The sequence below is a fragment of the Galleria mellonella genome, unplaced genomic scaffold, assembly GCF_026898425.1.
Source record: "Galleria mellonella isolate WM207_F2 unplaced genomic scaffold, CSIRO_AGI_GalMel_v1 utg165, whole genome shotgun sequence".
Classification (NCBI taxonomy): Eukaryota; Metazoa; Arthropoda; class Insecta; order Lepidoptera; family Pyralidae; genus Galleria; species Galleria mellonella.
This window is the reverse complement of record NW_026442009.1, coordinates 847,748-865,782: the sequence shown is the minus strand read 5'-3', so window position 1 is coordinate 865,782 and position 18,035 is coordinate 847,748. Positions and strand designations below refer to the sequence as shown.

At 33.9% G+C, this 18,035-nt stretch overlaps 3 protein-coding genes across 4 annotated transcripts in view; 1 reads left to right on the top strand and 2 right to left on the bottom strand.

The window, feature by feature from the left end:
- Nucleotides 1–11,638, top strand: part of LOC113518823 (uncharacterized) — a 66,000-nt gene extending 54,362 nt beyond the window's left edge. The window contains exons 6-12 of the mRNA XM_026903821.3: nt 786–987; nt 7,800–7,894; nt 8,402–8,643; nt 8,858–9,102; nt 9,473–9,722; nt 9,818–9,988; nt 10,283–11,638. Of these exons, the coding sequence (XP_026759622.2) occupies nt 786–987; nt 7,800–7,894; nt 8,402–8,643; nt 8,858–9,102; nt 9,473–9,722; nt 9,818–9,988; nt 10,283–10,783 (1,706 nt within the window). The 3' untranslated portion in view covers nt 10,784–11,638. The remainder of the gene's footprint in view (nt 1–785; nt 988–7,799; nt 7,895–8,401; nt 8,644–8,857; nt 9,103–9,472; nt 9,723–9,817; nt 9,989–10,282) is intronic.
- LOC113519028 (uncharacterized) overlaps nt 1–18,035 on the bottom strand; it is a 404,087-nt gene that overhangs the window by 280,203 nt on the left and 105,849 nt on the right. The gene's annotated exons all lie outside the window — the stretch shown is intronic.
- LOC113519027 (autophagy-related protein 16-1) overlaps nt 1–18,035 on the bottom strand; it is a 223,749-nt gene that overhangs the window by 180,067 nt on the left and 25,647 nt on the right. The window lies entirely within an intron of this gene.

Below are 18,035 nucleotides of genomic sequence, written 5' to 3'. Positions count from 1 at the left end.
ACGTATAGATGGATTATAGATGATGAATTGAAGTTTATAACAAAAGTATGTCCGAAATAAATCATTTTTAGACTTTTATATCAAAAACATATTGTAGCAGTAGTTTTTATTATAATCTGAAGTTATTTTTTTTTTAAATGATTATAATAATAGTTACATTCCAAAATACCTATTCATCCTAACCACAATATGATTCAAAACATGTTGCAACGTATAAAACATAAATGACCATTGTGTGTTGATGACCTCTGTAAAAACAAATCAATTTTAAATTTATTGAGCAAAAACGAAAAAAGGGTATAGTAAGATAGAATAGAACGAGCATTCCTGTGTAGATGTCGATTCGGATAGATAATTACGAGTAAAGACAAGCATATTAATGAGTGCATTGGATTAAAGCGTACTACGAAGCGCGCTCTTGTCCTATATAGGTATATCAAACTCTAAAGTTGTCATTTCATTAAAAATGATTCTCTATTTAAGATTGATGGTAGTTGTCAATTACGATTCCGTCTTAAATTTTGAAATATACAAAAGAACGCAATACAATATATATATATATATATATATATATATATATATATATATATATATATATATATATATATCCATGACAAAATAAATATTTATTAATAATATCTATTTATTAATGAAATGTGTAGATACTAAAATATTTTTATCCTTGAATGTTTTCTTACAAGGATATTTATCGAATAATATTTTATATATCACACTTTTAAATGTGCAATGCGCAAATTATATATCTATATATAATTTATTTGCAGGTGCATTAACAAAGTCTCAATTTCCGGTGTTTACTATATACGCTCAGAAGTCTTGTTTGGGCGTGCGTCCGTGTGAGCGAGCGTGGTGTTTCGACCGCGTGCGCGGCTACCATCTCAAAGGGAGAGGCAAGAGGACACACACCGTCGGATCCAGGCAAATGTGCCTCGACCTCTGCCTCGGCGAGAACGAGTTTGTTTGCAGGTTCGTTAAATTTATATTATTTACGGTATTTATTACACGATTCATTGAACATTGTTGAATAGTAGTTTCCTATTGGCTTTTAAGCTACAAATCATATAATGAGCTTAGATACTTTCTTTAACGAATGATCAATGAATGAATTACAACATCAAAAGTTGATTACTGCGTCTAAATTCCCCTGCCTCTGTGATTTCAGTAGTGAGTATATATTTAATTATTCATGTAGAATTTTATGTTTCACTGTAAACCATTTTATAATAATTGAAATGGAAAATAAGCAGAATAATGGCTTGAATATGAACAACACCTTGGATACACATAATACACCGTAATACCTATGGTACCTCATGCGTTGGCATTTCTGAGGACTATCAATAAATACTTACATTGCAAACATGATAAGATATTACTGTATAGTTGAAGACCGGGGAAAAATTTTTGTTACGATACAAAAACAGATTTAAATTTTAATAAAATAATACTGAATGAACTACATAGTCTCAATAATTAACATTTGTTCTTAATTGGCGTAAAATACATGCACAAAGTAAAAATGTAGTCGAATTAAGAATCTTATTTTTTAAAGTCAATTGAAAAGGTAAGGTGTGTATTTATCCATGTATTAGTAGGTACATCTTGTGTAGACTTCCTGAACGATATAAAATACATCAGTAAAACAGATTTACACTTTAGCTGTAAACATAAATATGAAATTTATGCTTCTATGTGAAACCACAACAGGAGGAAGTGGCACGAGTTGTTTAAATCGTTGGTCACTTTTCGTTTTTTATAGACTACGAGTTAATATTAAAATATGTAACATAGTCAACTAGACAACATTATAATAAAATAACTAATATAGATATAAAACAAAAACGTGATTACAATGCAAATATTTGGCTATAAAATTTATAAAATTGTATAATCTGTATACAGATAAGCAAGTTCTTATAGAATGATAAATAAAGGTATCGCAAAGAATGTTCAAAGTAGAGCTTTCTATGGGCGGAGTGAGCCATGAATGACCTGCAAGCTCTCTTGGCCCGACACGACCCGTGTGCAACTATCCCAGCCGTTTAAAATAGCTGCTATTAGTACCATTAAGCATTAATATGAATATTAATGCTCAAGAATATTAAAGGCGGACTGTTGTGACTATTTTCTATGTCAATATTTATTTCTATATAGCTTACTTACATTATTGTCATGTGGTTTATTATAGAAAATTTCTCTGTATAGTCGATGTTTATCTGTGCTAAAGCGCATTCACAAAGGTCAATACTCGACAGGTGGCGAGCAACAACCATTGTCCGACCACAATAATAAATTCCCGACAGTCAAACTCATAATAAATATGTAGGTACGTTAAGTAAACAAATATTTGACCTGCTGCTACCCAGTAAACCGAAAATGGGAAGTACTCTGTCATGAAAGTGCATTTATATCCAAGAAAGGTCTAGGCAATATTTTAGGTACATCTTCATTTAATGACGTAGAAACAGTACTTGACATAGATAACGTACATAGATTCTATCAAAAAATAAAATGAAAAAAATACCAAGCTCGCAACGCAGTTCTACTACAAAAAGTTGTGAGAGCTCATGTAAAACCAAGTCAGTTATTTTAGTGACCATGGAAGCACTAATTCAACAACTTTATTATAAAAAAAAAATACCTAGTAGCGTTTATAGTAACCGAAACAACACAGGACATCTTTATTTCTAAATAATAATTATAAACAATAATATAATATCTACTATCTAGTTTGTTGTGAATATATACATACTCGTACAGATCTCTGACGTAATCTACTCCACGTCGATTTTATGTAGATACTCTTTGAAACACAGAATAGGTGACATTTTTTTAAATTATTTGAAATAAAAATTTTTAGCTTGGGATAGTCCCAAGCTAAAAAAATTTCTTTTCATTTGAAATTCATTTCAATTATTGATACTCCTATTGCAGTCAAGCGTTATTCAGTTGAGCTATTTACTGCTGTATGTCTAAAATAATTCTGTCGCGATTGAATTCGAATTTATGTGTTAAAAATAATTATGTAAGTAGATAGCATAAATATATTTGCCTCTATTAATTTTTTTTTTACAGTTTGCACTAGTTTATAGGTTGACTTTCTAAAAATAAATTGTTACAGAGGGGCAAGTTTTAGGTAGTAACATCAACTATCCATACGTTTAAAGTTTGTTAAATGTTTGTTTTGCTTTATGGGCATCATTTTATTAGCAATTCTTTTTCTTTTAACGTAAAATATTTCACGTAACTGGCTATAAAGAAAAAAATGTACTAATCACAATTTACACAGAATACCTTTTAATTGTTAATTAAAATCGCACTATAATCTCTTTGCGGTTTAATCAGTGCATAATTAAGATCACATAAAATATTTTTACTTAATAATAAAATACGTTGATTAGTCACATTAATTAGCAAAAATGTAAAAGAACTTTTATTAGACATAATGTGTATGGGTATTTCTTACGTGCTTTTAAATACTTAAATCCATTATGGAATTGCACAGGGATTATTTGCTATATTAGCGAGAACAACTCAGCCAGGCATATCACAATTGCACTAACAAGACGGACATAGCGGGTCACGTCTCCACTCCTTTATGATGCATACAATACAGTTTGTGTCAATATGACATAAACTGAATTCGTGATTAGAATATTGTATCATTACACATTGTACTTAGGTGAACTTAATATCTTATTATATCTTATCTTAATCTCATTTCTACCTTAATATACTTTCAACCTTGTTTTTGTCAGAGTAACAACAGTAATTTGTTTTTATTTTAATTACGGGCGTTATATGTACATAATGAGGTGTTTTTCATAAATATAAGTCATGTGTAAACTGACGAATTATTTATCAAATACAAAGTTTTGAAAAATTATTTTCGTTAGTGATTTATTGTTATATTCACAAAAACTAAGCTGAGGGAATAACTAAATACACAAATATGAATAAACACGAAGCCCATTATCTTACAGGTTTAATTCAAGTATTTTTATAACTTTGTAATTATTATTATTATATTTTGCATATATAAAACAGATCGATATTGTAATTACGGAAATGTGAAAACTTTATGTTTCAACATAGAAGTAATTTGACTATATATTGATTGAATGAGGCTGTATGTTTTCTTAAAAATAAATAAAATAAATAAATTTTCACTGAGTCATTAATGTAATTAATGACTAGATAATTTAATCAATCAGCTCTCCCGGAGCTGCCTTAGATGGCGAGCCTCGCGGGACATCATTCGAGTGGACAAGTCACGGTCCCTTGTAACCGTTCTGTTTCTCAATTCTACAAACGAGCATTATATACAAAGCAGGAAGGCCAATTGCACGGTCAGACTTTCCAACATCTAATGTAGTAAGACACGACTGTCCTATTGTGTTTATTTCCTTGTACGGTTTTTGATATCATTAACATAAATAGTGTACTACTAGGATCTGACGTTCACATTCGGCACACGTATTTCTCTTAGTGCTCAAGCCATGATCGTGTAGGCAAACAGTTATACAATGCTCTGTACTGCGAATTTTGTTGCGTGATGATGCTACAAACGCAAGCCTCATTTTGTTAATTGAGGTTAAAATTATTAATGTTAGCGTCACTAATGAAGCAAACAACGAGGAATTATTTTTAGTGAATATTGCAATACCTATTATATTTAATAATAGGTATTGCTATTATATTTAATATAGGTCACAATGGTTACATATATTTATTGTATGATCCACGTTGTATTTATGGTGCGGTTTCTCTTAACACTGGTCGTCCTAGTTTGAGGGCTTAAAAATATATGTATTAGTATAATTGTGTGGTTCATCATTAATTTATTTTTAAAGTTTTATGAGATCTTTTTTTATTTGTAGTGAATTTTTTAGAAATATTTTTTGTTTGTTACTAATAACATAATAATAATAATAAAAAAAAAACAGTTAAAGTACTTTCAGCATACAGTATACATAAATGAATTTGTACATCAAGTTACAATGCACTTCCCAGTACTGTTGTTACATGCAGTACAGTTAGTACATTTAGCACTACAAGTATGTTAAAGGAGGTTAAGGTACATAGCGATGATAGCAGCTACTTTTAAACAACTACAGAAAGATTTTGGATTCGCGTACCTATTGCGATATCTTTGTTAATTCAGTACCGATTTTGATAACTCTTTTTAAAAATTATATGTATTGTCCATGTTAGTCTTATATTAATTTAGAGTTGATTTAAAATACTATAGTGTTGCGAAGGAAGAAGTAACTTTAACTGAAGTTGTTCCTTTTACACGGCTGTTCAAAACTTAAACAATCTTTAGAACACGAAACTGCAAATAAAACATTAAAAGCGCGTTGTTGAGACTTGTTGGACACGTGTACCGTTGGGTACAAATCGTTGTATCTCCATTGAGGCAGCCAAAGAGAACCCCGGCGCACCCCGGGCGGCGCGCATCGCGATCGTCGTCGGTCACGACATTTGGCAAATATTCAGTGGGAAGTAGTAAGTTAGCTTTGCCACTCACAGTGGGAGCGGTTTGCCCTATCGTTTCCTACTTCCACGATGTAATGACTGATAGAATATGTGTACTTGGTTCCTCTCATCCTTTAAAATATACAAATTGCTTTATAGTGTCACTTTCTAATAGAAACAGAACATCTTATATACCGTGGGAAATAGTTATCCAGACTTCGAAACTGCGGCAGAAATAAGTATAATAATTATTGCAAAGGATTAGTTTTCGATCGCATTTAGATACGCCTGGAGGGGTATCGGGCGATCTAGGTGGTTTAAATTACAAGTAATAGAAATTATAGTCCATATAAATGGCCTATTCTTTGCTCACTAATGTCAGACCACCAAAGCCGATACTACGAAATTTATGCATTTGAGTATTAAATGTAACTTCTATTAGGTATATTATGATTCACAATGTGTAAATAAATAGAGAATTTAAGTACTTACTAATATCTGATTGATCATTATGAATAATACAGTCATCCGTTCAATAACCTAACTTTTTTGTCACTTATACACTAGGAAGGTATTACTGCAAAACAAATTGCAGGTAGCTGGATATAATTATTATGCGATGAAGACGACGCATTCGCTCAACTTACGCAGTCTTTAATGAATACAACGGCTACTGGTAGCGGGACAGTCGCAATCATAAAGTCAAGAGCTACTTTAAATTAATGTTTTCTTGTAATAGCATCGTAGCCGCTATTTACGAGAAGAAAATTACATAAAATAATAATACATATAATAGCGTAGTTATATAAAAGAAAATTAACTTTTTGTATTATGATAGAAGGCTTTAAATTTTTTAATGTAAGTTTTATTTAACATTCCTTTTCTGTGATTATTCTTACAATATAAGATAAATAAAAATGTTTCTAAATACGTATAAAAATCTAATATTTGTATTTTTTATACACACACGTGCGACACCAGGCCGAATTTTTGACTAATATATATTATATTAGTCAAAAATTCGGCCTGGTGTCGCACGAGTATATAGAATTTTTGAAAATAATATGTAACGTACGTTACTCGCTGATAATGTATCTTTCTATAGGTGAAAGGATTTGTAAAATCGGTTGAGTAATTTTTGAGTCAAAGAATCAAATATTTCCTCTTTATAATATTAGTACAGATAAGTATAGATTTACGGCATAACACCATATCAATAGTTTTGTGTAATTTATATTTTAGCATAAAAAAAAAGAAAGATCGTAGTAAATAATAATACAATCGCAAAATATTACAATACTCGATACAAAATGAAAAGAGATATAGGCGGGCAACATTGATATATGCGTCTGAGTTTAAACCAGTCTTTGGAATGGAATTGAATTGATGTGAGTGGAATTGTATATAAAATTGATATAATGGAGAAATTAAGCGATATCGTTTGAAATGCGTTACATTACAATTCAAATTTCCGGTGCGTTTATGTTACTTTCGAAGCAATAATGCAAAATTCAGCGAGTAAGTAATACATATTGAGTCGAGTATATCATTGATAATGTTTCACAAAGAAAGTTCAATAAGTTGTAAGTACATTTATAATGTGACAGGACACAGTTTATGAAATATAAATTAAATATTTAATTTCTAGATAACTAACTTACGAACAAAAGATCTGAGACAATTATTTGTTCCGAATATTGAAAAGTAAATCGTAATAATATTAAAAATGTGAAAGTTTATAAAGATGGATAGTTAAATGTATATTTTTTACTCAATGATGCTTAAATAGCTGAATGAAAAGAAATTCCGTACTAAGATAGTCAATACTCTAAATTAACATAGGATACTTTTTATACTGAATCACGGAGTTAAAGTCGCAGATACAACTAGTATTTAGTAAAGACAGTCCAACTGTATGGGTGATGATGAGCTTAGATTTTGTGCTATTTAAACTAGATTGCACCAGACATGAATCTAAGGATTTGTTATATTATTATTTGTTGATGCCAATTAAGAGCTATAAAGCGAACGAATAAAAACGCTTTAGTTGTTGGTGAAATTGTAGTTGTCAATAGCTCAAAACAAAATCTAATTTAATTAAAATGTAGCATAAAATTCTATTAGAAAATGTTTGAAATCTTAAAGAATTATTTTTACTCAATGACAGAGCTGGTTTGGTTACTATTCATCTAGATATTTAGCGAAGCTTTATACGAAATATGTTTATTTATATGTACTGTATTTAAATAAGAAAATGTACTAGGAATAGAAAATTAAATTGTTTATATACATTGTTGCAGATCAGCGAACTACAATAACAAGACTGGAGAATGCGTATTGTCGAATATGGACCGCATAACATTAGCGGGAACTAATTCATTCCAACCAAACGAAGGTATGCCGTATCTTATTTTAAAATAGAAATATTAAACAATCAAACTTACAGCTTAGTTATCAAGTTAAATATGTACATAACTCAGATTTGTTTCAAAAAAGTTCATGAAATTTGCCCGATCGTAGAGTGTACTTACTTACGTGATCTTATTTATATATGTACAAATTATAGGTATAATTGAAGAAGGTTTATACAATCTATAATTTCAATTTGATATCGTTTTTATACGAATTACTGAAAGAAATCGTAACCAATGTACGCTTCTCTCAAGTTATGTGCTACTTTGTACTGTATGTGACGATCCTGAATACCTTTTTTGCAACTATATTTTTGTTTTCTCAGTGCGAATAAATATTTATATTACTCCTTTCTTGTACAATGATTCTAGAGACTCTCCGTATTATTAAAATCCGTCAATACAGAGAGTCCGTAATACAGAGATTGACGTACATTGTATCTCAACAGTATTATAAAAAGTAAAAAAAAAAAATTACTTCTAATTTTAAGATACCGATTACTTGGAAAACAACTGCGTTGAAGAACCTACTAAACTATGCGAATTTAAGAAGATGAATGGTAGAATTCTAAAGACTGTAGATTCAGTATATCAAGATGTGCAAACTGTTGAAGAGTGCCGAGAGTTGTGCCTGAATTCACCCTTCAGATGTCATTCTTATGACCATGGCGATACTGGTGATCATGTCTGTCGACTCTCCCATCATTCACGAGCAACACTTGCAGATATTCAGGTTATTTAATTCTGTGATTATTTTTTATAGTCGACATTATAAAGATTTTACTAATATTATTAAATGCAAATTTGAATGAATTATTTTATTGTTCCTTAATCTCATTTGAGCGGGTCAGTTGATTAATTATTACATACATATATATGATTTTTTCTACTAGATTTTTTTATAATTTCTACAGAAATAAGTGTTAATATGTACAATTGCATTTTAGGATCCGTATTTAGAAGTACCAGAAGCGGCTACATTCGAACTTTCATCGTGCTACAATGTTTCTATAGATTGTCGTGCGGGTGACATGGTAGCCCGTATTCAAACTTCCAAGTTGTTCGATGGTAAAATATATGCCAAAGGCAGTCCTAACTCTTGTGTTGTGGATGTCAAACAGAGTCTTGAATTCGAGTTACCTATGGGTTACAACAACATCGAATGCAATGTTAAGCAAAATGGTCTTGGCAGGTATGTTTCCAAATTACATATATATATATGTATCGTGATATGAAGCTCGTTTAACAAAAGACTTTTTTTGCATTTTATTCAATCCCAATTTCATTATGCATATGTGAATATATATTAGGGCCACAAAAAATTACTGTGTTTCAATTGTAATATAATAAATGCTAAAGTTTATAAAAATATGCTTGTTACTCTTTCATGCAAATATTACTGAACGGATTTTAAATTTGGTACAAAAGTAGGTTATATCCTAACCTATCCTAAATATTGGATACTTTGTGTACTGATTTAAGGGGGCGAATACAGTTAGTAAGAGCATAATGTTCATATAATTTGTAATGTCCTGTTGTTGATTTTTAATTTTTAATTTCAGATATCTGAATGATGTTGTCATCCAACACCATGACACAATCGTCACATCCTCTGATCTTGGTCTGGCTGTAACTTGTCAATATGACTTAACCAATAAAACCGTGGCGAATGAAGTAGACCTTGGAATTCACGGTGATATCAAGACCGGGTTAACAGAGGAGGTTACTGTTGACTCGCCCAATGTAGCTATGCGTGTTACAGATAGGAGCGGAGACGATACAATTACTTCTGCCGAAGTCGGAGATCCATTGGTAAATATTAAGCTTATTTGCAATATAATGTATGCCTAATAATATGTACAATTGTATTAATTTCAAGATTATTAATTTTATTTTCTTTTTTACAGGCTTTACGATTTGAGATTATTGATCAAAACTCGCCGTTTGAAATATTTGTACGAGAGCTTGTTGCTATGGACGGAGTTGACTCGAGCGAAATTATTCTTATCGATAGCGATGGTTGCCCTACAGAAGACTTTATTATGGGACCTGTATTGAAATCAGCGACGAGTGGAAAGGTAAGAAATCAAACTTAATGCGGCAATACAAATCATAAGCAATATTTAACTTTAATGGGTTAGAAAATTATGACTATAATTTATGTTATCTCCTATTATTCACATTCAACTGTGGTAATTGCATTCTCTAACATTAAATCATGTCTTGAATAATAAAACTTGTGAGTAAAATTTGTGGGGTATTTTAAATTATATTTTAGGTCTCAAGAATAGTTTATTGCCGGTTTATATGACTAAATCCAGACCGCATTAATTAGAAGTAACCAGATATTATAGTACCTTGTCTTGTTCCAGACATTATTATCGCACTTCGACGCTTTCAAGTTCCCTTCGTCTGAAGTTGTACAATTCCGTGCCTTGGTTAGTCCTTGCATGCCAACTTGCGAACCAGTGCAATGTGATGGTGGCCCGAACGAACTTCGCTCCGTGGTATCTTATGGACGCAGAAGGAGGCGTTCGACCCCGGCTGCTCCCACCGATGATATGCTTCTTGTGCAAACTATTCAAATCACAGACAAGTTCGGATTTGACAAACAACGAGCCAAGAATGTTACCGAAGATTCCGTGTACATCAGAGAAACTGATGTAACTTGCGTAAATGCTGCCGGAGCCATGCTTGCGGCAGCTGCCTTCCTAGCAGCTCAACTAGTCGTTCTAGCTGCATGGACCTGCAGCTGGCAGCGACGACGTGCGGCTGCCAAAGCTGCCGAACTTCTTCCCGGACCTAATGCACCCTCCGCTCTTTGCAAAGTGTATGATGCCAGTTTCTCTCGTGCGCACCAGAGGCACTTCTGAGTTTTAGAAGGCATGTCGACGTGATCAGCGTCCGCAATAGTAGTGTATTCATTAGTTTAAAAAGCCCCCGTCGAGTCCCGGCTCGTAAGGCCGACGTTTTGCCAGAGTGATGATACGTCCACCTTCAACGAAACGTAGGACAGCGATAGCGGTTATTTAATGGTAGTGTCGGAAGACTCCCGCACCATACGCTACGTACGGGCGAGGGTAGCGGGAGCATACGACACGGAGACGGGGACGACCAGTAGAGCGCGCGCAACTGCAGATGGATGAATGAGGTGAACTTGGTGCTTAGTATGATCGTATAATGAATGTGTGAAATGAGTGAGAGCGTTCGCTTGTCCCCATCTCCGGTGTTGTCTCCGGGACCGTGGCCGTGTGTCGTTATCAAGATCACGTCGCTCATTCGTTCACTTTACGGTCGGACATCCAAAAGGAAGTTCGATAACGTATTGTACCATATTTTTATTAAACTAGAGTAAGCCTGATTTTAATTATAGTGATAGGTAAAAAGTAACATTCAGTACCTTTTAAGTAGATAACCGAACGTGCGACCTAAGTCATGAGACGATGGATTGACGGCCGTCCCGACATCGTAATTTATTTAACTAGGATAGTTTCTTTTTTACGTAATTTATATTTGAGGATTGAGTTATACTTATTGAAATAAATTTCTAATATAAATAAAGAATCTAAACAAATAGTAGATTATGACATGAAAAGTGTTATCAAACAGTGAACTTATTTTATTAAGATACTAGTGCCTTACATTTCAAATATGAATGTAATAAAATGTTGTAATCATTTTACCCCATTTTCAATTGTCAAAACAAAATAAATTACTGGAAATATGTAGTTTGTTTTATTTTATTTTTTATGCCCGAAATAGTAGTTATAGAAATAAAAATAATTATAAAAATCAATTAAAGTAAATAAAATCCAAATTCTGCTAGGTAAAATATGCGACTGGCATAAATTTACACTTTAAATAAAAAAAAAATAGCTCAGAATTGATGAAGATATTATATAGTATATTTACATAAAAAAGCGAAATGTGGCCCACATTTTGCTTATTGTAAGTTGTACAAACCCAATAAGAGAATAATGTTGTAAGTCTGTAACTGTAACAACAAGAGTAATACAATTCTGTTTACAAAAAACAAGGAATGTAAAATAAAGATAAGAATACATAGATAAGGTAGAGAACATAGTCAAATAATAAGGAAAGTATTTTTAACAAGATCACGTAGAGGGTATGACTCGCAACTACTGTTTAAATATAATACCTTACCTACCTTATATATTTTATATTCGCAAGAAATAATATATATTATTTGTTATTCATCTGAGATGATATGAATTAGAGTCTGCTAAATTTTTATTTCAACTAATATTCTTTTTCTACAAACCACAAGAAATGCTGTTTAACTCTATTTTTTTTTTCAAGTAGTCATTATAAGTAGAAGAATGCGCTGTTTTTATATTTAATGAACAGAATTTTGGTATGGATAAAAAAATCCACCCGATAGAAAGTCGTTAATAAATGACACAAAATAAAAGTGAGTTATTAACACAAGTATTGCTGCTTCTTAGTAGAAATAGAAGAGACAGTTTCGTTTTAACTAATTACACCTCTTTTTTGAGTTAATACATAATAGCCAATAACTTAATGCAAATTTCACCCAATAAATTGAATAGAAAATCTATGTAAATACTTTGTTTAGTTGGAAATTGAGGCAATTTTAAAAGCATGTTGCTAAACTATGAACATTATGCAAATACAACAGTTTTCACATGTGTTAAGTGAATGTACATAACAATTATTTGAATAAGAGATGTCTCAAAAGGGCCAATGGACTGGAACATATTCGGACAGCAGTAAGTATTGTCGTAAGTATTTTTAATATATAGAAACATAATAAGAAAATATTTGGCTGAAATAAGGAAATCGAAATACCGACATACCAGTACATATACAAATACACAACTGATACAGTAAACGTTGTTTGCCCCCTAACGTTTTTCTTAAAGGGATGTAATGTAAGAATATATCTAACTTTTAAGTTGGAGCAAACAATACAGAATTAAAAAAATATATTATAAAAGATCTGTAATAACAGTTGAAAAGACTGTAAGAGATCTCTTTATGGCAGGGGTTCCTAATCTTTTAAGATAACGGAACGCTCAACAAATACCTTATATTTTATGGAAACCCATATCAAATGATTACAAATCAAAAACCGTGTAATTTAAATGTGAATAAAAGCTTTAATTAGAAATATTTTAAAAGTAACACTTTATAGATTCCTTTAACTTTTACTGTGAAGAATTTTTTATATGCAAATAGCAAAGAAGAATAAAATTGTTTTACTGTATAAATAATTTCGTGGAACCCTGGTGACTTACGGAACCCCCAGGATCCGCGGAACCTAATTTAGGAATTGCTACTCTATGGGGTACCATTGTATATTAAATCTTTTAATTTGCCAAATGTAAAAAAGATTTTACAATACAATTTGAATATAATATTAATATCAGTTGAGCAGTTATGGAGATTTTGTTTATTATATGAAAATGGAATGGTAACGCCATCTTCCCTATCGGTATACGCTGGCGGGGCACCAGATAGATGACACATGAGGAAGAAGGTAGGGCAGTGGAGTCTTAAATACAGTCAACAGATTTCTAAACAATAATTGCTAGAAATTTTGTGTCTGTTTCGATAGCATGCAAAAACTACTGCACCAAACTGGATGCAGTTTTCAGTGATACATTCCTGAAGGTCTAATTCAAAATCTGGTGCATGTTTTATCTTACTAGACATCTAGAAATGCTCCATTATATTAGTTTTTCTCCTGGAATCCATGCCGACGAAGTAGCGGGCAAAAACATAACACATAATACTTAGTTCAATCTAATTAAACAGGATGTTGTAAGTTAATCTAAAATGTCAAATCGGAAAAATGGAAATTGTTAATTAAGTTCTCTGATTTTAATGGAATGTCTACACTACAGGTATTCTTTTTTAAACATCTCTAAGTTTATCATAAAAAATAAAAAAAAAATGTTAAAAGTTCATGAGTCTATGGTTGGCGACATAACAACTGCTGTATTTATAATAAAAATATCTGAAACTCATATATTTTGTAATGAATATAGATGTATGAAATAAAAATGAAGATGGAAATAATGGATATGTAATGGAAAGTTAGATATACGTATTTACTTATAGTAAAATGCAAAAAAAGTATTTTAATTCTGTCCTTAATAAAAAGTACAATAGTGTTTTTTATATAAAAGTACCTACTACTAATGGATGATAATATTTAGATAAATTTATTTAATAAACAAATAAATAAATTTACTATAATAATTTGGTTAAATTTACTATCAAGTTTAAATCGTAATAGAACAAAATGAGGCGAAAATAACCATTACGTTTATTAAAGCAGTATAAAAGAATGTAAAGATAACATACCGGTAAAAAATCCACGTTGCTTTTGACCAACCTTTGTAATGGCCTCCATCAATCAGATGGCATCTTTAAGTTTGTGCGAACAATCAAGTGTGAGGCGGCACGCCTCACGTCGCATTCGTGTCTAAGATTAAATCAGAGCGCGAGTGTGCGGCACGCGACTGTGGACACGTGCCGCTCTTAAAGTGCAACCATTAGCGACTCCTTAACAAAAGATTTGTCTTGCGCGATTCTCTCTACAGATTCCAAATGCCGCACAACTTCCTGTGAGAAATACTTTAGAACAAGAATTTTGCGAGTCCAGTACGACTTTCGTAGACACAAATTTATATTTATCGGCAATAGCAATATCTTTAGGAATTTTCATGGATCATAAAATTCAAATTGTACACGCAACATTGTCGCAAAGATAAAGTTGTTTACAATAATATACAATATTCATGAAATAAGGGGAACACCAAGAGCGAAGACGACCACCATCGAATCGGATACACACGAATAGGAGTGATCGAAAAGTAAACTTGAAAGGGTAATCGAAGACAGACAGTCACCTGTCAACAGACTACTTGGAAAGTCTTAGTATATTCTGAATTCCTTATAGGGAATGCACACATTCGTCGCAGGTTGTCCTTGGATCTTGCGCGGGAATCGTAAAGATCGCCAAGATTGTTCTATATCGGCTCCTTTTATATTTTTTTTACTCAGTTTTCTCGTTTGTACTAAGTGAGGCTACGGATATAACCGTGTGCCCGGTATCGCGACAACGATAAAATATTACTGAACTGGCTTTGGTTCTCATGAAATATGTAATCTGATTAAGCATTACAATAAGTGAGTCACGATGGTTATTTGAAGCTCAGTGATTATTATAATAGGGAGAAATAAAATATTAAAAGAAAAAAAAAACTATGTAGAACACATAATCTTTTTTAAAAATGTTATTGCAATTGTACTCATTATTTATTTACTATTTACATGTTAATGTGTGACAATAATTTTAAGAAAATTGGAATATTTATATCCTTTTAACTTATATCCTACAGCCGCGAGCGTCCTAGGCGCGTAGTCAGGCTCGCGTCACGGCCGCTCATAAATAAGGATCACAATTTGATTACGAAATTAGTCAAGCTTTCTCTATCTAATTACTCGTAAGTTAAATTGATAGTAATGACATTAAAATATAATATGTGCCTACGAAACTATTAACAATAAAATATTTATTATTATTATTTATTTCAGCCGTTAACTGTCCACTGCTGCACATAAGCCTTCCCCATACGGGGAGTTTCACCAATAGTTACCATGTTTGGCAGGTGGGTTGGCAAACGTAGTTAGGCTTCTAATGATGTTTTAAGAGGGACGCTGCTGCCTATCGCTTGCCCTCCCTTCTTCGCCTCTTACGACGCCCATGGGAAAGGACGGGGTGTCCCATTCTATGCTGGGGCACACACAGCGAAATCAAATAAAATAAAAATAAAATATTTATATCTTTACTAATATTATAAACGAGAAAGTGAGTTTGGGTATTTGTTTATTAATTCTTGGAGCCTTAAGAGCTTAATTAACATAAATTTGGTATAAATGTAGTTTTTGGGATGGAAAAGGAACTTTCTTAGAGATAAATCAATATATCCACGTCAGACAAATAAAGTTCTGTATACAAACAAGAATTAACAATTAAATTGAAGTTTATTAAATAATTTTATTTATTCAATTACAGAATTAAATTACTATTTGATTACTTGTTATAAAAATATTAAAAAAAAAGAAACAGAGATAATTAGCCCGTTTAAGTCAATCGCTAGGGGCATTTCAACTGCTACAAAGTCGAGAGGTCAAAACCCAGGTCAATACCAATTTATAGTCATTAGAAATTTAGAGAAAATCATAAGTGTTAAAGTTATGTGCCACAAAAAAAAAACCGTTTACAATTGTGGAAAAACCAGTTTTAAAGTTAAACTACTGAACTGATTTTGATAAAATTTCTATGGGACCAATCTGTAAGTATATTCTTTTAAATAAAAAAAATATTTTCTAATTAGGTTTTAGTAATGACGGCGGTACGGAAGGTAACAAACAAAAAATAAATACAATCGAATTGAGGATGTTTTTTTTGAAGTCGGTGAAAAAAAAAACTCAATACAAACACATTATGCAATGTATCTAAACATCGGATCAGGGCGAATGGCTGCTGAAGAAAAATATACTCGTAAACTGGCCTAACTAACCATAAGTGGGATGTACATACGTATTAAAATTTATTATTTTAAATCTTATTTTATTAGTTAACTCATAAGTGTCCTTATACCAAAGGCATGAAGAAAGTAGATTTGGACCGATCACTAGGTGTGCATCTAGTGCATATGCGGTATCTCGGGCTTGACCTTGACAGCAGGTGGAACTTCCGCACTCATTTCCGGAATCTGGCCCCCCGTCTTATGGCGGCTGCTGGCTCGCTGAGCTGGCTGCTGCCCAACCTGGGGGGCCCAGGAGACAGTTGTCGCCGCCTATACATGGGGGTAGTACGGTCCATGGCCCTATATGGGGCTCCAATCTGGGCGAAAGCCCTAAAGAGGGAAAACGTGGCCTGTCTTAACAGGCCACAGAGGGCCATGGCTATTCGGGTCTCCAGAGGCTACCGCACTATCTCCCGTGAGGCGGCATGTGTACTAGCGGGGTCACCGCCCTGGGACCTAGAAGCTGAGGCCTGCGCGTCGCTCTACAACTGGCGCGCGGAGTTACGCTCTCGGGGCGAGTTCCCCACTGAAAGGGAAATGAGTATGCAGAAGTCCCGCGTTCGGCGGTTACTCCTAGAAAGATGGGATGAGAGGTTGGCCGACCCAGGGGCCGGCCTGAGGACCGTCGAGGCCATCCGCCCGGTGTTTAAATACTGGATGGATGAGCGCCGTAAAGGTCCACTGACCTTCCGACTGACACAGATACTGACCGGTCATGGTTGCTTCGGTCAGTACCTGTGTCAGATTGCGAGACGAGAGCCGATGACAAAGTGCCACGAGTGTGGTTGTGACCGGGACACGGCGCAACACGTATTAGAAGAATGCCCCGCATTCAGCGCGGAGCGCCGCGTTCTGGTCGCGGAAGTGGGGAACGACCTCTCGCTGCCGAATGTAGTTCGGAGAATGGTCAGTAGCGAGAGGTCGTGGAAAGCCGTACTCACCTTCTGTGACGCGGTGATGTCGCAGAAGGAAGCAGCCGAGCGGGAGCGTGAGAGTGCCTCCACCGCTCCCGCCATGCGCCGCCGACGAGTCAGGCGTAGGAGAGGGGGCGCGCCCAACTCCGCTTCCCCCCCCCCCCCTACTAGGGCCGGGGTGCAGCCTTGAGGGAGGCACACCCCACTTAGTTTCCTAGGAGGTGTGCGCACGTACCCGTGTGCCTCCTGAGACGGTAGGATGGGAAGGGCATTCCCCATCCTAAACACGAGAGGTGGCCTGCCCTACAACATCTACAGGGTGGGCCGTCGCGTCGGGCTCCGGTCGTCTTCAACTCGGGAACCCGGGGACCCGACATATGCGCCTCGAGGTACGTCGTGAGGTTTTAGTGGGTAAAAATCCCACACACCCCCCCTGCCTTCCCTCCGGCAGTTGGGAAGGTCTCCTCACGTTAAAAAAAAAAAAAAAAATGTGTGCATCTAGTGATTGGTCAACACGGTGAACACTTTATGCTACGACAGTTTGCATATGCCATGTATTAAAAAAATTACAAATTAAAGATATCACAACCAATAATAATTATAACATTTCGATTTTCCGTCAAGTT